The sequence below is a fragment of the Cynocephalus volans genome, chromosome Y (genome assembly GCF_027409185.1).
Source record: "Cynocephalus volans isolate mCynVol1 chromosome Y, mCynVol1.pri, whole genome shotgun sequence".
In the NCBI taxonomy this organism is placed as follows: Eukaryota; Metazoa; Chordata; class Mammalia; order Dermoptera; family Cynocephalidae; genus Cynocephalus; species Cynocephalus volans.
The window spans coordinates 8,827,305-8,847,250 of NC_084479.1; the positions used below are offsets into that span (position 1 = coordinate 8,827,305).

At 37.8% G+C, this 19,946-nt stretch overlaps 1 protein-coding gene across 1 annotated transcript; it reads right to left on the bottom strand.

The window, feature by feature from the left end:
- Positions 1 to 16,186: 16,186 nt before the first annotated feature.
- On the bottom strand, positions 16,187 to 17,724 carry LOC134368980 (heat shock transcription factor, Y-linked-like). The gene is made up of 3 exons (XM_063085210.1): positions 17,714 to 17,724; positions 17,348 to 17,615; positions 16,187 to 16,879 (listed from the first exon to the last, which is right to left on the bottom strand). The coding sequence occupies exons 1-3, from the start codon at positions 17,722 to 17,724 to the stop codon at positions 16,187 to 16,189; spliced, it is 972 nt and encodes a 323-aa protein (XP_062941280.1).
- Positions 17,725 to 19,946: the final 2,222 nt, after the last annotated feature.

Genomic DNA, 19,946 nt, shown 5'->3' on the forward strand with positions numbered 1-19,946 from the left:
CAAAAATGCTATAAAACTTCCTACTCTTTGGGGAGTCACTTTTTCTCTTTTTCTTTTCTTTTCTCTCTTCTCTCTCTCTCTTTCTCATCTTTTATTTTATTTTATTTTTTGCATCTGGCAGGTACAGAGATCTGAAACTGGACCTTGGTGTTATGACACCACACTCTAACCAGCTGATCAAACTGGCCAGCCCCTGGGAATCACTTTTTCTTAACTGGCTATTTGCTTTGTTGCTGCAGTCCTTTCCTCGTTTCTAGAGCTCACCCAAAGGTATTTTGGTCAGTCAGTTGTTTTTTACTTTATGTCATCATGGAGGGAAGTGCCTGGAGCTCCCTACTTTGTGAATGTTGCTGGTATCACTGCTTTGATATTTTGTAAATCCACTCTTCAAATCTCTTTCTTGCAATTGAAGACTGTAATCTATTTATATTTGTAGTAATTACTAATAAGAAATTGCTTATTTCTACCATTTTACTATCTGTTTCTTTTACTATCTGTATCTTTCCCCCCAGTTCCTCCATTACTGGTTTTGTGTTTAATTAATTTTTTTCTGTTGTTCTATCTTGACACCTTTCTTATTGCTTCCATATATTTTATGTCTTTTAAAAAAATTACTGGTTACGCAAGGTATTACAATGAACAACCTTGTAAGAACAAGGTGTAAATAAGTACCAGCACAGTGTCCATAGTATATAACAGCTCTTCTCATCTACACATGTACTTCCTTTTTATGTTGTTGCTGTCACAAATTACATTTTTATAACATTATGTGCCCTTTAACATATATTCTTCTTTGTCTTGTGACTTTATCTTTTCAGTCAAACAGCAGGTTTTAAAAACAGGCCTTACAAACCAAAATAGATTCATACTGACTGTTGTATTTACCCCTGTAATTACTTTAACTTCTGTTCTACTTTACTTTATACAGTTCAAGTTACTTTCAGGTTCCATTTAATTCATCCTGAGCATTTCCTTTAGCATTTTTATGTGGCAGGTCTAAGTTATGAACTCAGATTGTATTTTTCTGGAGATGTCTTAATTTCTTCTTCTTCTTTTTTTATTTTTATTTTTTGTCTTTTTCGTGACCGGCACTCAGCCAGTGAGTGCACCGGCCATTCCTATATAGGATCCGAACCTGTGGCAGGAGCGTCGCTGAGCTCCCAGCGCCGCACTCTCCCGAGTGCGCCACGGGCTCAGCCCTCTTCTTTTCATTGTAGCATAAATTTGCCTAAAATTATTGGTTAAAAGTTTATTTCTGCCAACACCTTAAAGATTTTCTTCCATTGCCTTTGGTCCTCCATGACTGCTGACGAGAAATTGGCTGTCAATCTGACTAAAAACACTTGCATGTGTACAATCGCTTCTCTTTTGCTGCTTTCTGTATTCTTTCTCTGTTTTGACAATTTGGCTATAATATGTCTTGTGGATAGCTCTAAGTTTATTGGAATTGGATTTCATTGAATTTCTTGGATGCATAGCCTTTTATAAAATTTGAGATGTTTTGACCATTATGTCTCCGAGTAGTCTTCCTGAACTTTTTTCTCTCCCGTCTTCTTCTGAGACTCCCCTTATTCCTATGTTGGGTATCCCGTAGGTATTTTAGAGTCTGTTCACTTTTCTACATTACTATTATTTATTTCTTTATTTTCCTGTTCTGCAGATGATAATTTCAACTGAGCTATCAGTGAGTTTGCAGATTCACTCTTCTGACTGCTCCAATATGCTGATGAATTCCCTCCCCAGCACTGAAAATTTAATTTCACTATTTGTACTTTTCAGCTCCACAATTTCTATTTTGTTTAATTTCATGTTAATCTCCTTGTTTATTTCTTCTACCTTTTGAGATATCATCCTCCTGGTTATTTTTAGTTGTTTTTCCGAGGCTTGTCTTAGTTCTTTGAGCATAGTGAAAACAGTTGATTTAGAACCTTTTTCTTTTTCTTTTTCTTTTGACTGGTAAGGGGATCGCAACCCTCGGCACGGTGTGGTCCGCACCGCTCAACCAGTGAGCGCACCGGCCATCCCTATATAGGATCCGAACCCACGGCCTCGGCGCTACCAGCACCGCACTCTCCCGGGTGAGCCACGGGCCGGCCCAGAACCTTTTTCTTAAAGACTGATATCAGAATAAGAGGATTAGGACTGTCCCTTCACTTACAGATGTGTGAAATAAAGAGCTGCCCATGGATCAATTCCCGTGTGAGTGAAATCCACAAACTAGTTGAGACACTCCTGTATACGGGGCAACTGAGAAAATACGCACATGTAGGTAAACAGGAAAAGCTGAGATATACTGTTACTGTAAACCCCAGGTACAGCACAGCACCATACAATTGGGAGGAAATCCTCATCATTTAGGTTCTCATGAGCAGCAACTGGTAAAGTGGCTCCTAAATTGCCTGTCGCTGTAAGCCAATGTGGCTTGGCATTCATTAGTCCCCCAGAATCAGAACAAATAATGAGGTGGTGTTAAGTAGGCATGCGAACACCACCTGTACCTCTTCTACTCAGTGCCCAGCAAGCATGCAACAAACTTCAGCTCTCAGCTTCTCACTGGAAAGGGTTAGGATGCACATCTCATGCTTCAACTTTTTCAACTACTGTTTTTGCAGCTGGCTCCTAAATTGCATTTCTCTGGGCCCTAAGAGTATACAGCATTTACTAATCCCTCAGGGTTGATAGAAAACAAAGCAGCAGTTTTTAATTTCATCTTTATTTTAGTGTAATTGACAAATAAATCTATATATTCAAGATGTACCACATGATGGGATATATGTATGCATTGTAACGTGATGACTGCAATGAGGCTAAGTAACATGTCTATCACCTCACTTAGTTACATATTTCTGTGGTGGTATTACTTAAGATAAAACTCTCAGAAAATTTCAGGTATACAATACAACATTGTTAACTATATTCACCAGGCTGTACATTAGGTCTCCAGCTTTTATTCTTCCTATAACTATAAGTTTGTACCCTTTCACGATCTCATCATTTCCCATACGGCCTAACCCTTTGTAACAACCATTCTATCTTGCTTCTATAGTTTGATTTTTTTAGATTAGGCATCATCAGTGTGATCATGCAGTATAAGGGTACTTCAGAAAGTTCATGGAAAAAGGGAATTAATACAATCTTACCATGAACTACTTGAAGGCCTCTTGCATTTGTCTTTCCATGCCTGGCTAATTTCACTAAGCTGATGTTCTTCTGGCTTATTGAGATATTTGTAAATGGCAGAATTTTCTACTTTTTTACATGCCAAATAACACTCTGCCTCTGTGTGTGTGTGTGTGTGTGTGTGTGTGTGTGTGTGTGTGTGTGTGTGTGTGTATCACATTTTAAAAAATCCATTCATCTGCCAATAGACACATTGATTTCATACAGTGGCTACTGTGAATAATGCTGAAATGAACATGGGGATGATGATATGTCTTTGAGATATTGATTTCATTTCCTTTGGATTTATATCCAAAGTGAGATTGTTGAATCATATAGTACTTCTACTTTTAATTTTTTGAGGCACCTCCGTTCTGTTTCCCATAATGGCTGCACCAATTTACACCTCTGACAAAAATGTATAGATTTCTTAATTCTCTACATCCTCAGTAACACATGCTATCTTTTGCATTTTTGATAATAGCCGTGTTCATATACCTGTAGGCCATTTGTATGAATTCCTTTGAAAAGATGTATTTTCAGCTCTGTTGCCCATTTTAAAATTGTGTTATTCAATTTCTTGCTGTTGAGCTGTATGAGTTTCTCACATATTCTGGTTATTAACCCCTTATCTTATTTTTCATTCTATGTATTGCCTTTTTCTTTTGTGCAGAAAGCTTTGTAACTTGAGGTCGTCCCACTTGTTTATTTTTGCTTCTTGAAAATTATTAGTCTTTAAATATTTATAGGGCACAGTTGGTATTTCAGTATGTATATGCAATGCATAATGATCAAATCAGAATAATTAGCATACCGATTATCTCAAATATGTATCATCTCTTTGTATTGGAAACATTCAATATTCTCTCTCCTAGCTATTTTAAAATATAAATATGTTATTTTAATAAAATAGGTTATTTTTAACTGTAGTCACCCTGCAGTGCTATGGAACACCAGAACTTCTTTGTCCCAGTGAGCAGTAATTTCGTATTTAGTAACCAAACTCTCCCTGTCTCTTCTCCTCCTCCCCCTCAGATTTCCAGCCTCGAATAGTAGTCATTATTCTATTTGGTACTTCTGTAAGATCAACCTTTTCTAGCTGTTTGACTGCAGTGTGCCTCAGAGAGGACTTTTTGAGTTAAGTCTATTTGGGGACCTGCGAGCTTCCCAGATCTGCATGTGCATATCCCTCCCAAGGCTTGGGGGGAAGGTTGGCTATCATTTAATTAAATACGTTTTTGTACACCTTTTCCTATCGCTCCTCTTTCTGGAACTCCCATAATGTGAATACTTGTTAGTTGAATGATGCTCCACCAGTCTTGTAGGCTTTCTTCATTTTTTTAAAGTTGTTGTTTTGTGTTTGTTTTTTCTTTCTTGTCTGAATGGGTTATTCCAAAAGACTTGTCTTTAGGTTTAGAAATCCTTTATTCTGCTTGAGCTAGTCTGTTTTTGAAGCTCTTTGTTGTACTTTAAAATTATATTCATTGAATTTGCAGCTGCAAGGGTTCTGTTTGGTTCTTTTTTATGATATCTCTTTGCTGAATTTCTCATTCAGATCATAACTTGCATTTCTGATTTTATTAAGCAGTCTCTCTGTGTCTCTTGTATCATACTTCCCCCCCTCTTTCTTTTATTGAATCATAATTGATTGTACATATTTTAAGGGGCTCAATGTTGACATATGTTGATCAAATTAATATTATTAGTGGATATATTATTACAGACTGTACTTATTCTTTATGCCCCTTATCCAGTCTTTCCCCATCCCCTCTCACTCCCCCCTCCCACCTCTGATAACCCTAGATTTCTTCTCTCCTTCTGAAAGGGTAATGGTTACGCTGTTGATTTGTTGCCTAGATGATCTGTCCAGTACCGTCAGGTCTCCCACTGTTATCGTAGAACAGATGCTTCTTCTGTCACTTGGAGGATGTCTCTTCTTTTCTTTGGTCTCCTTGGTGACTCTCTTTGTGTCAATGCACTCAAGAAGCTGGAGGGCCATCTGCAGAGTGGTTGTGGTATATCGCTGCTGTTGTGGCATATCACTGCTATTGTAGCAGCCGTGGTGGGTCACCCACATGAAAGTGGTGTTCTTGGCATGCTCCTTGTCTGGTCATGGGACGAGGGGCAGTCCCTGGCTCCAAACCTCAGGACCCTGGGTGGGCCCCGTGGCATTGGTGGCATGCCTGGTTGTGGGAGGAGGCCTCACTGAGTTTTCTTGAGGTTATAATTTTGAATTTCTTTTCAGGCATACAATAGATTTCCTTTTCTTTGTGGTCTGTTACTGGAAACTTACTGCATTTCTTGGAGATGTCACGTTGCCTTGCTTTTTCAAGTTTCTTGTGATCCTACATTGAAATCTGCACATTTGATTGAACAGTCACCTCTTCCATAAAGCTCCATAAAACTGGAATTGCTTTTGTAGAATAAAATATTAATGAATATTTTCAATTAATAAATTTAAATAAATTAATAAATTAAATTGAATTTTAAAATTATTTTTAATTGCTAAATATAAATATTTTTGTAGAATAAAATATGTTATGGAGTAGCTCTCTACAGAAATATGCTTGGTTTAATAATTTTTTGCTATGTGTATCAAACTACTTTCTTCTGTAAATGTGTTCTATAGTATCAGTTCAATAGAGTGCTTTGGCTGTAGGGTCAGTGGTGTCTGCAAGTGCCTCACTTGCCTAGAACACAAGTGTTTATAGAGGCAGTGACATGGCTTTGCAGGGAGTGGGAGCAGCCCTGTGCGCTGGTTCTCCGGCCCTGAGAGGGGCATGCACTGGGCATGGCGGCTCTGCCTGTCACAGGGGCAGCATCATGGTGGTGTCAGGCAGGCAGGCTCTTGGCTCCTGGGAAGCATGCACAGTGGTCTTTGGTTGAGGAACAGGAATACCAGCAGTGGTGGGTACCAAGCAGGCTGGTGTCCCTGGGGAGTGCACACTTTGGCTCCAGATGTGGCCTCCTTGTTTATCTTGGACTGCCTGTTTTGGGAATTATAAGGTATCACATTAGCTTGGATCCTTAGGTCATGGCCATACTGCTGGGTTTATTTGGGGCCATGGCGCTGCAGCTTTTTGTGTGCATTTGGAGGGATTATGGTAGGGCTTCATGGGTGTGGATATGCAGGGGCTGTTGGGCCGAAAGGCACGATATACTCCAGCAGTGGCTTTGTTCTCAAAATAGTGTGGTGCCATAGCACCTTGGGTCTTGGGGTCTTGGAGGACCCAGTGGTGAGTCTCTTTTCTAGTGCAATATGGTTGCATGATCTCCAAGTTGCTCCCTACACTGGGTGCAGGGCCTGTAAGGACTGTGGAACTCTCACAGCTAGAATTTCAGGTATCTGTGGTGGTAATGAAGATTGCTGAGATCTCTGCTTACCTTTTTTCTGTAATGAGGAGTTGCTCATGGCTCCAAACAAAATCACAGCTGGTACTTTTCTTCCCTCTCTATGCTGCCATCCTGAGTTTCTGTGCTTCAGAGGGTTTCTGTCACTCTTATGTAAAATTCCAGTGTTGTTTCTTAAGACATTTTGACCTTGATCTAACTTTGGGGATTTCTAGATGAGCACCTGGACTACCTTGAAAGAGTGTATACTTTTTCCTTATAAAAAGAGAGATATTAAACTAATTAGGCTTACTTGGTATATTAAATTGAATAAATAGCATATGGACGTTATTCTTATATGTTTCAAAATTCATATGAATTTTTAAGAAAAGCCTGGTGGTCTTGACCTAACACGGTATAAGAAAATTTTGATATTTCTACAGCACTTTAGTATAGCAACTAAGAAAAGTGGCTGATCATGTTATAACAGACACACCTTGAAAAATACAGCATAATCTCACATAGATATGGAATGCAAAAAGTTAAGTGCATAAAAAGGGGAGACATTGGTCAAAGGGAAAATATATGCAGCTATGTCGAATGAATAATTCTAGAGGTCTAATGTATAACATAAGTATAATTAATAACATTATGGCGTGCGTGCCGACCAGAGAGGTACCCCACCAGAGAGGCCTGAGTCCCATGGAGACCATGCGCCCTGGGGCACCAGTGCACAACCAAGCATGTAGGACTGGCTGCCAACGGACTCCATCCCCAGCCCAGCCGAGTGTTTGCCGACCAGAGAGGCGCCGCACTGGAGAGGCCCAAGTCCCACAGAGAACATGCTCCCCACTTGGCCAGTGCCAAACCCTTCCCCAGCCTGGCTGAGTGCATGACAACCAGAGAGGAGCGTCCGTGGAGAGGCCTGAGATCCGTGGAGACCACGTGCCCCTCAGTGCCAGTGTGTGACCAAGCAGTTAGGCCTCACTGACACTGGACCCAATCCCCAGCCTGGCTGAGTGCACTCTGACCAGAGAGCTGCCCCCCCGGAGAGGCCCAAGTTCCATGGAGACCATGCGCCCCGTGGCACCAGCACGCAACCTAGCAGGAAGGCCTTGCTGTGGCTGGACCCCATCCCCAGGCTGGCCTAGTGCACACCACCAGAGTGGCACCTCCCAGGAGAGGCCCAAGACCCAAGGTGACCACAAACCTGAGGTGCCAGCGGGCAACCAAGCGGACACTGAGGCAACCATGTCAAATTGGCAGACCCAGCAACATCCTCGCCAGACAATAGTGTCAAACCAGGGACTGTGAAATCCCTTGCCACAATGACTAAACACCAAAGGAAAGATACCAGAACTATGAAAAATCAAGAAAGTACACCACCAAAGGGTAATAACTCTCAAGTTCTAGATCTTATAGAACAAGAAGCCCTTCAAATGTCTGACAAGGAATTTTGAGTGATAATTCTAAGGAAACTAAATGAGATACAAGAAAACTCAGCTAGACAACATGGTGAAATGAGCAAAAGTATACAGGATGTGAAAGAAGAAGTGTACAACGAAATCAATGCCCTGAAAAGAATGTAGCAGAGCTTGCCAAGCTGAAGAATTCATTCAACGAAATAAAAAACATAACAGAGAGTTTACCAAAGGGCTTGCAGAAGTAGAAGAGAGAACTTCTGACCTTGAAGAGGGGCTGTTTGAAATAACACAGGCACACACAAGACAAGAAGAAAGAATTTAAAACATTGAAGAAAATTGAAGAGAGATATCAGACAAACTATAGTGCTCAAATATCCGAGTCATGGTTATTCCAGAAGGGGAGGAAGAAGGAGATTGCATTGAAAACATATTCAACAAAATAGTGACAGAAAACTTCCCAGGTATAGGAAAAGACACAGATCTTCAGATTCAGGAAGCTCAAAGATCCCCAAACGTATTCAACCCAAAAAGGTCTTCTCCAAGACATGTTATAGTCAAATTGGCAGAACTCAAAGACAAAGAGCTCAAAGACTCAAAGACTTAAAAGCTCCAAGAGAGAAGCTTCAAATCACCTATAAGGGAGCCCCAATCAGACTAACATCAGACTTTTCATCACAAACCCTAAAAGCCAGAAAGGAAGGGGATGATATACTCAAAATACTAAAAGACAGAGATTGCCAGCCAAGAATGCTCTACCCCCACAAAGCTATCCTTCCAAAATGAAGGGCAAATAGCATATTTCTCAGACAAATAAAAACTGCTGGAGTTCACTACCACACGACCACACTTACAAGAAATTCTCAAGGGAGTACTGAGTTTGATATCTGAAAAATCACTACCACTGCCATAAAAACTCAAGAAGAATCAAAACCAACTAGTAAAATAAAAAAGCCAACAATGAAGAGAGAGAGAGAGAGAGAGAGAGAGAGAGAGAGAGAGAGAAAGTTTATCTACAACCCAAGGAACCAAAAAATGCAGAAGATAATCAGTTAATCAGAAAGAAAGGAACAAAAGGCACTTAAGACATCCAAACAAAAATCAATAAAATGCTAGGAGTAAGTCAGTACTTTTCAGTAACAACTCTTAATGTAAAAGGATTAAATTTTCCAATCAAAAGACACAGACTGGCTGACTGGATCAAAAAGGAGGACCCAACTTTATGCTGCCTTCAAGAGACCCACCTCACCTATAAAGATTCACATGGACTAAGAGTGAAATGATGGATAAAGATTTACCATGCAAACAGAAGTGAAAAATGAGCTGGAGTCACTATTCTTATATCTGATAAAATAGAATTTAAACTAAAAGCCATAAAAAGAGGTAATGAGGGCCACTACATAATGACAAAAGGATTCATCTATCAAGGAGACAAAACAATCATGAATATATACGCACCCAATGTGAGAGGAGCCAGATTTATAAAGCAAACTCTATTAGACCTAAAGAGGAAATAGACACTAATACCATAGTAGCGTGGGACCTGAACACCCTACTGTCAATATTGGACAGATCGTCTAGGCAAAGAATCATCAGAGAAACACAAGATCTAAACAGCACTCCAGACCAATTGGACTTGGCAGATATCTACAGAACATTCCAACCAACAACCTCAGAATATTCATTCTTCTCATCAGAACGTGGATCATTCTCCAGCGTAGATCACATGTTATGTCACAAATCAAGTCTCAACAAATTCAAAAAAATTGGCATTATGCCATGTATTTTTTCAGACCACAAAGGATTAAAATTAGAAATCCATAACAAATGAAATTCTGGAAATTATACAAACACATGGAAATTTAACAACATTCTACTTAACGACATATGGGTCCAAGACGAAATCAAGCAGGAAATCAAAAAACTTATTGAAACTAATGAAAACAGTGATACATCATTCCCAAACCTATGGGATACTGTAAAAGCAGTATTAAGGGAGAAATTTATCATATTAAATGCTTACTTCAGAAGAATGGAAAGATGGCAAGTGAACAACCTAATACTTCACCTTAAAGAACTAGAAAAACAAGAAGAATCCAAACCCAAAGTTAGTAGATGGAAAGAAATCATTAAGATCAGAGCAGAGCTTAATGAAATTGAAACCCAAAAAATGATACAAAAGATCAATGAATCAAAAAGTTGGTTTTTTAAAAGATAGATAAAATTGACAAACCATTAGCATGGCTAACTAGAAAAAGAAGAGAGAAGACCAAATAACAAAATTAGAAATGGGAAAGTTAATATTACAACTGATATCTCTGAAATACAAGGAATCATTAGAGACTACTATGAACAACTATATGCCAACAGATTTGAAAATACTGAGGAAATGGATAAATTTCTGGATACACACAAGCTACCAAAACTGAGCCAGGAAGATACAGAAAATCTGAACAGACCAATAACAATAAAAGTGATTGAAGCTATTATCAGAAGGTTCGCAACAAAGAAAAGCCCAGGACCAGATGGATTCACAGCAGAATTCTACCAAACTCTACAATTCTACCACATTCTATGGAGCAAACATCACCCTGATACCAAAACCAGGTAAAGTTACAACTAAAAAAGAAAACTACAGGCTGATGTCCTTGATGAATATAGATGCAGAAATCCTGAATAAAGTACTAGCTAACAGAATACAGCAACACATACACAAAATTATACACCACGGTCAAGTGGGATTCATCCCAGGGATATAAGTTTGATTCAACATATGCAAGTCAATAAATGTGATACACCATATCAATAAAATCAAACACAGGGACTATGTGATCATCTCTATAGATGCTGAAAAAGCAAGTAACACTCATTCATGATCAAGACTCTCTGCAAGTTAGGAATAGATGGAAAGTATCTTAACATAATTAAGGCCATAAATGATAAACCAACTGGCAATATCATCCTGAATGGGGAAAAGCTTTCACCTTTTCCCTTTTAGAACAGGAACTAGATGCCCACTCTCACCACTACGTGCCCACTCTCACCACTCCTATTCAACAGAGTGTTGGAAGTACTGGCCAGAGCAGTCAGGGAAGAGAAGGAAATAAAGGGCATGTAGATTGAAAAGACAAAGTCAAACTGTCCCTGTTTGCAGATGACATGATCCTATATATTGAACAAAGTAATTAAAGCCTCCACAAAAAAACTCCCAGAGTTGATACATGATTTCAGCAAAGTTGCAGGATACAAAATCACCAAACGAAAATCAGTAGCATTTCTATTCTCCAGTAGTGAACATGCAGAAAGAGAAATCAAGAAAGCTTGCCCATTTACAATAGCCACCAAAAAAATAAAATACTTAGGAATTGAGTTAACCAAGGATGTGGAAAATCTGTATAATGAGAACTACAAACCAGTGCTGAGAGAAATTAAAGAGGACACAAGAAGATGGAAAGATATCCCATGCTCTTGGATTGGAAGAATCAACATTGTGAAAATGTCCATACTACCCAAAGTGATATACAAATTCAATGCAATCCCCATCAAAATTCCAATGACTTTTTTCTCCAAAATGGAAAAAACTATCCAGACATTTAAATGGAATAACAAAAGACCATGCATAGCCAAAGCAATCCTGAGCAAAAAAAAAAAAGCTGGAGGCATAACACTACCTGACTTTAAACTATTTTATAAAGCTGTAATAACCAAAGCAGCATGGTACTGGCATAAAAAAAGACACACAGATCAATGGGATAGAATAGAGAATCCAGAAATCAACCCACGCACCTACAGCCATCTCATCTTTGACAAAGGCATCAAGCCTATACACTAGGGAAGAGAGTGCCCCTTCAGCAAATGGTGCTGGGATAACTGGATCTCCATATGCAAGAGAATGAAGCTAGACCCACACCTCTCACCATATACTAAAATCAACTCAAAATGGATTAAAGAATTAGATATACACCCTGAAACAATGAAACTTCTTTAAAAAAACTTAGGAGAAACACTTCAGGAAGGAGGACTGGACATCGACTTCATGAATACGACCCCAAAAGCATGGGCAACCAAAGGAAAAATAAACAAATGTGATTATATCAAACTAAAAAGCTTCTGCACAGCAAAAGAAACAATTAGCACAGTTAAAAGACAACCAACAGAGTGGGATAAAATATTTGCAGAATATACATCTGACAAAGGATTAATATCCAAAATATACAAGGCACTGAAAAACTTTACAACAGAAAAACAAGTAACCCAGTTAAAAAATGGGCAAAAGAGCTAAATAGACATTTCTCAAAGGAAGATATACGAACGGCCAACAGACACATGAAAAAATGCTCAACATCACATGGCATTCGGGAAATGCAAATCAAAACCACACTGAGATGCCACCTCAGCACAGTTAGGATGGCTAATATCCAAAAGATTGTGAACGATAAAGGCTGGCGAGGTTGCAGAGAAAAAGGAACTCTCATACATTGTTGGTGGGACTGCAAAATGGTGCAGCCTCTATGGAAAATGCTGTGGAGGTTCCGCAGACAATTGCAGATAGATCTACCATACGACCACTGCTGGGAATATACCCAGAGGAATGGAAATCATCATATCGAAGGTATACCTGTTCCCCAGTGTTCACTGCAGCACTCTTTACCATAGCTAAAAGCTGGAACCAGCCCAAATGTCCATCATCAGACGAGTGGATACGCAAAATGTGTTACATCTACACAACGGAACACTACTCTGCTATAAAAAAGAATGAAATACTGCCGTTTGCAACGATATGGAGGGACCTAGAGAGAATTATGTTAAGTGAAACAAGGCAGGCACAGAAAGAGAAATATCGCATGTTCTCACTTATTTGTGGGAGCTAAAAATAAATAAATAAATACACAAATAAACTGGAGGGCGGGGGGAAGAGGACAGAACAAGCACAATTCCTTGAAGTTGATAGGACAAGCAAACAGAAAGGACATTGTTGGGAGGGAGGGGGGAGTGGAAGGAGGGAGGGAGGTTTCGGTAATGGGCCACAATAATCAACCACATTGTATATCGACAAAATAAAATAAAATTAAAAACAATCAATTATAAAAAATATAAAAGAAGAAAAATACAAAAACCAAATGAGAAGTTTCAGCAAACAGAAACCATAAAAATAAACAGACAAACAAACGAAACAATTATAAATTCTGGAGCTGAAAAACATGATGACCAAACTTAAAAATACTAAAGGAAGCTTCAACATCAGACATAAGCTGAGTAATCAGTGAGCTCATAGACAAGGCATTTGAATCTACCCAGTCAGAAGAGAAAAAAGAAGAAGAAGAAAATAGACTGAAGAAGTTCCTATGGTAAGAATGACACCATGATGTATACAAAAATATGTGTAAGAGGATTTCCAGAAGAAACAGGAATAGAGAAAGGGGGAGAAAGCTTATTTAAAATAAAATGATGACAGAGATTTTTAAAATCTGGAGGAGGATATAAACATCCAGATTAATGAACTCACAAGGAACACCAAATAGATTAAACATAAAGAGGTCTTCCAGAGACACATTATTTTATCTTTTTATAAATGTGTATGTGTACATATATATAGTGTGTGTATATATATTAACCTTTAAAAATTTTAATTGATACATAATAATTGCACTTATTTGTGGGCAATGTGTGATATTTGAATATATCTTATATATGATGTGTAATGATCAAATCAGATCAATGAACATATTCTTCACCTCAAATATTCTTTATTTATTAGGGGAACATTTAAAATTCTTTCTTCTAACTAGTTGAAAGTATACAAAAGATTGTAGTTAATTGTTTTTGATAGTCATACCATAGTGCTCTATAGAGCTAGATCTTATTTGTGCTATCCTACTCCACCTTTCAGGTCTTATGTTTGTTTTCTATTTATCACTCCTGGGTTTTAATTTTACTTGTTTGCAGAATGGGATAAAGCACATCCGATCATCTACTTGCAGAACATTTGTGGTATTGTTTTGGGGCCGAACATGGGAAGTTATTTTTGCTGTTGAAGCATTTTTTAATTAGTGTGATCCTGAGTAGGAGGAAGAATGCATAAGAAGGCACAGTGTCCTTATTCTGAGTACCAAAGGATGCTAGGGTATTCTCAGTTAGATTGCTGTGTGACTTTCATACTAAAATCTTATGTTGCATTTCAGAGCATAAAGAAGTTGGGTAGGCAGTGGATGGATATTCAAGTCATGCTGACCTGTTTTCCTTTTCCATTTGCTCATTCATTCTTCATGTTTTCTCTCTCTCTCTCTCTCTCTCTCTCTCTCTCTCTCTCTCTCTCTCTCTCTCTCTCTGACCGTTACCTTATTCTGGTCTCAATCTTACAATAATCTCATTCCCTATTTTAATGCGTGTCATTATGTTCATCATTTTTTTTCTTGCCCTGGTGTTTACCATTCACACGACTTAATCTTTTCACTTTTCATTATTTTAGTCCTCAAACTTTTCTTTGCTTTGAAACATTCTCTCATTTATGTACAACATTTAACCATGTTAAATATAGTTCTGAGTAGTACAGAGAGGTACATGAATTGCCTGTGGACATAGGAAGAATAACTATCATATTGTGTCATGCATGATATTCCAAGGAGAAGGAATCAGGATTTCCTGTACAGATCAATGGTTCCAAAGTCTTTCTACTTAGGCACAATTTGAAACTATTTGATAGGATTCCAGCAATAGGTTGCTAGCCTGAGATATCTGGATATCCAAATTCGTACTTTATCCCAACCCCAGCTGTCCCATAAAACTGAGTGATTGAGTTTTGTCAGGGATTTAGCCTATAAGTCTAGAAGGTGTAGAATAACAATACCTGCTGTGAAGGCTGCTTCTAAATGTGCAGTGGGAACCCACTGCAATCCATTTCAGTACAATAATAGGGAAAGAGTAGTAAGTATACAGCAAGTTCTGTCAGCAAAGGACCTGCCAGTCAAAGCAGAATATGAAAAAAATTTTTGATTCATTTTGATTCATTTTTTGATTCATTTGATTCATTTGATTCAAGGCAGGGGATTCATCAGTAGATATCAATGAGATAAAAGGAGAAAGGCCTTTAGGAAGGCATTGCTCAAAGTATACAAATTTGTTTAATGGTCAAAAGACTGGAAACTTAAAAGAGACCAAGGTAGTGGGTATTGAAGTGATAACCAAGTCAATATCATTGCATCTCTTAAGAACATTACTGTGACCAACCCTTTAAAGAAAGTTTGTGGCTAAGAGTGAAGACCAAAAAAGTAATATTTTGAATACTATTGGATGTTGGTTGTTTTGGTAATGAAAGTAGGTTTTAATGGGTTTAAGTCAATATTCAGTAAATTTGAATGAAAGGTATATTTGTAAAAGTCATTGTGCTAGGTAGGACAATGCTGGGTGTCCAAGACAGACAAGGAAACTGATGGGGTAGAAAATAAACACGTCCTGGAAGGGATGATGTCTGTACTGAAATGGGTAAAATAGTAGTCCAAGCAGGCAAAAAGGGAGAGAGCCTTTTATCCTCAGAAAAGAAATGGTGGAAAAGTTATGAGTCTTGAATAGGTGTGGATGAAAGTAGTTTGTCTGAATGTAGCTCCAGGGAGTAGTGGAGGAGCAGGAAGACATGCAGTTGCAAAGGTAAATATATGCCAGATTTTGAAGGGAACTGCTCAGACATGCAGAGGGTCTGGGCTCATAATCTACAAGGTGTTAAATGCTAGTGTGAAGAATGAAGTCTGTTTTTGGATGAAGAAAACAACATGATAAAAGTGTTCATTAGAAAACATGAAAGGTGGACTTGGGAGGGTGGTAATTGAAGGCACAAACTACCTGGAACGCTTTGATGACAGCAAAAAGAGCCCTTGCTAATACCTCTTCCTATTTGTCCTCCTCCTCTTCCTTTTTCTACTCTTTTTCTTCTTTCCTTATCCTTATCCTTTTTCTACCTCCTGTTATTTCTTATTTTTAAAGTAATAAATTAGGTATAATTTAGTCACACATTGTCATGTCAACTTTCCTCTCTAATGGTCAAAAAGTTTATATATTAATAAAATAATTGTAGTATAGCCTGACTTTGAAATAAAACACCATGATACTCTTAACTATTTAAAAAAAAAAAAAAAAAAAAAAAGAAAAAGAAACCATAAAGGTGAACACATTTTTATTTTATTGTTCAAATAACAGAATTGCAGGTATTTTTTTTCGGCATTTGTCAACAAAAATTTTAGTCTCTGTTTCCTAGTTTGGTACTCCTTTGGTGGAAGTCAGTTCTAGGTAAGATGATTTTCATGTGATGAAGATGGTTGATGAGCTGACCTTGAAAGACAGGCATTAGATGTATCAGCTGTCATAGGCCTTGGGATCCATGGGTTGCATGCTGGTAGCAGATTAGAAAAAGGAGCCTCAGTGGCTGACACATCAGGACATCTGGTTGGAAAAGTGGAAGGTTCCACCATCAGTTGAAAATAACTATTCTGTAAGGGAGATATGATGTGGAACGGAGAAGCAGAAGTTGTACTTGTAATGTAATTCACAATGTGGCCATTTGCTTCAGTGTAGCTGCTTTGAGAGGACATGTGAAAAGTGGTCAACTGATTTAAACTAGCATGTTGATTGGTAACAGTGCGTTCTGATGATCTAACGATAGTTGATGGAGGAGAAAAATTACTTGCGATTGAGTTGATAGAGTCGGTTGTATCAGCAACTCTCTGGCTGGTAGAAGGCTTCCTTGTTAGAGGCACATTTAAATTTGTAGAGTTTGAAAGTAAACTTTCTCCACTAGTTTTGGCAACTAAACCAGTAATATTATTTTCCACATTACCCTCTGCTCTAAAGTCCTTCTTGTTGAAATCTTGAACTAATGGAGCAGATACAGAAGCATTTTTAACCCTGATTCTTCTTTTCATTCTGACTAAAAGTTGGGGACAGCCTCTCTTAAAGTTTGGATTATGATAGCACTGTAACTAAAACCAAAGGAGAAAGTTATTCAGTGACATTTTAAACCAAAAGGAAAGAAGTAATAACAGATCTACCTAGAAAATCCCAGATTTCAGTTTTATCAGATGAAATTAACATCATCAAATAAACGTGTACATTTGTGATTATTTAAAACATTGTTCTTACTGGGAAACAAACATTTAAATTCAGTCCTCAAGTGAAAATGTGTTGTCACAGTATCTGTGAATATCTATGAATTGCTTCTTTGATGGGATTTAACACCTTCCTTTAGAGTTTACTGAGGACATTCAAAGTTGCTAGCAAAATTTCTTTTAATCATGAGTATTTAGTGCTCGGGGTGTGCTCAAGTTTTTCTGAAAATTTTATTCTTAATATTTCACATAACTCAAAATATGGTATTAACATATTTACTGATGTACAAAATAAAATCATGCATATTCCCTACATAAGTAGTGACTGAAATTTTTGAATACCTTGCTTAAAACAGAGCTTTCTTTTTCTTCTTCCAGAAAATCAGCTAGAGAAGCAGATCTTTGAAAATTCTGTTGCATTTTGGTAAATCCATAGAGATTAAGCTGTCGAACTAAACTTTTCATACTGTCAGTTTCAAATATTCTAAAAGGGGCCTTTCTTTCCAAAACTTCTTTCCTAAAGAGTTCTTCATTAATCACTACAGAAGTTCCATTATCATCCCACCAAATAGACTTAAATTGGTCGCTTTCCACTATTTTCCAAAGTTTTCTGGGAAAGGTCAGAGAAAGAAAATCATTGTCTTCATCTGGTTCAGAGGCACAAAATGTGTAACGTGGTCTCTTTATCAAGGATCCTTCAGACAAAACCTGAAAAGCATTTTCTTCAACCATAGACCATAAGTCTGAGTCCCCAATGAATGTTTGATCCCACAATGGAGTTGAAGTGGAGTTTTCTGAACCAGCTGATCCGTCTTTCAGAGAAACATCTTGAATTTCTGAAGAAACGTGTGCCATCTCAAATAAATTTTTCTTCAGCTGCTCTTCTCATCTGCATGGTTTTGAAGCAGCTTCAAATGCTGCTTTGGCAGGCCTGAGAAGATAAACTCATCTGGACATCACAGTGGTTCTCAAGGTGAGTAGCTGTGACATCGCAAGATGACTTTTGTCTCCTAGAAACTGATGTGTAACATTCAGCCAAGAGTGCTTCCTTCCCACTCTGTGAAATTTATCCAGCTAAAATAAAATACAGACAGATTACTTACACAGTATGATCAGCAAAATCTCAATCCCACCAAATCTTTTCAGTAAAGAAGTAACTAAGTAGGTAAATGTCTTTACTTTCTGAAATAAAAGTGACTTTCTCTCTTACATACACACTCTTACTACAGTAGGGCCATGAGCATAGAGCCTGGTAATTGGACAATGGAAAAATAAATGAGTGAAAGCAAACAAATGATTAAAACGTTGTCAGTTTTGGATCTGAAATCATCGCAGAACCTGTATCTAAAGAAGGCATAGCTGTAGAAATAGAAAGCAGGTTACTGGTGCCAGGGGCTACGGGAAGGAGAGTAGGAAGTGTTTAATAGTGATGGGACTTTATATTGACAATGTTTAAGAAGTAGATGATTGTACAATACTGTGAGTATACTAAATGATACTTAACTGTACACTTTAAAATGGTTAATTTTATAAAATAAATCTGTATGTGTGTCTAAGGGGAAAATTGCTTTTATTGCCAAAGCCAAAGATTTACATAAAAAGATTCTTTAGGAATAAAATAATTTTCGTGTGCAACAACATAATGGTATTATTATAAAACAGGACTAATATTTTTGAAGTAATCTTAGTACTTGATAGAAAGTTCCCTGTCTTTGAAAAATAACTGCCCAGTTTACACTAAGATTTTTTAGATGTTCATGGTTGAAAGAAAGGAGGTATCTTGAAAGACCTTGGCTGTGATAAGGGTTTAATATGTGTGGAAGAAGTAAATAATCTAATTATTTTACAGATGTGGAAATTGTAGCTTTGTGGGGTTCAGCTAAGTAACCCAAGAAAGTGACAGAGTCAGGATTCTAACTCAGAATATCTGTTTTCAGAGTTTGTACTTCTTACTGGAACCACTTGAGGAAATCAGTTTGATCTCTTATCATCAGAAAGTGATTTTCTTTTATCTCCAGTTTTTTGGCTCTGGAATCTACTTTGTCTAATATCAATATATTAATGTAGCCACTCCTGGGCTTTGATGACTAGAGTTAGTAGGGCATATCCTTTTTCCAATGTTTTATTATTAACCTGTTTCTTTATATTTAACGTGTGTTTCTAAAAGGCAGCATGTAGTCGAGTCTTGCTATTTTTACTCAAAAATGACATGCTCTCCCTTTTAATTAGAGCATGTAAACTATTTACAGTTAATGTGCTCATTAATATAGTTTTCTATGTGCTCCATCTGTTGATTCCATTTTCCTGCCTTCTTTTCTTAATTACTCAAGTATGGTTTTATTTCATTTTATCTCCTTTGTTGGCATATTAGCTCTTGCTTTGAAGATTATAATATGCATCTAAAACTTATCACAATCTGCCTTCAAGAGATATTACACTTCTCCATGTATAGTATAAGGAGATTACCATATTTGCTTTTCTCCCCTCCTAGCCTTTGTACCATTGTTGTCATGCATTTTCCTTTTCCTCATGTTATATACCCAAATATATTGTTATTATTTTTACCTCAACAATCCATTCTGTTTTAAAGAGACTGATATTCTTTTTTTGGTGGCAGGGGGCAGGGGCTGCCTGGTATGGGCATCTGAACCCTTGACACTGCTGTTGTAAGGACGCACTCTAGCCAGCTGAGCTAACTAGCCAGCCCATGTGTTTTAAAGAGACTTAGCGCTGTCCGATTGGCTTGCTTGGGAGAGTGTGGTGCTGGAAACACCAGAGTCACAAGTTTAGGACCCCTTACTTGCCACCCACCAAAAAATGAAATAAAATAAACAATAATGAGCAGATTGAGTTAAAGGGGAAAAAAAATCCTACAAATTTACCCAGGTTAATTTGGTCTTCCTTGTCATTTTGTGTGTATTTAGTATATCTTTGTACTGCC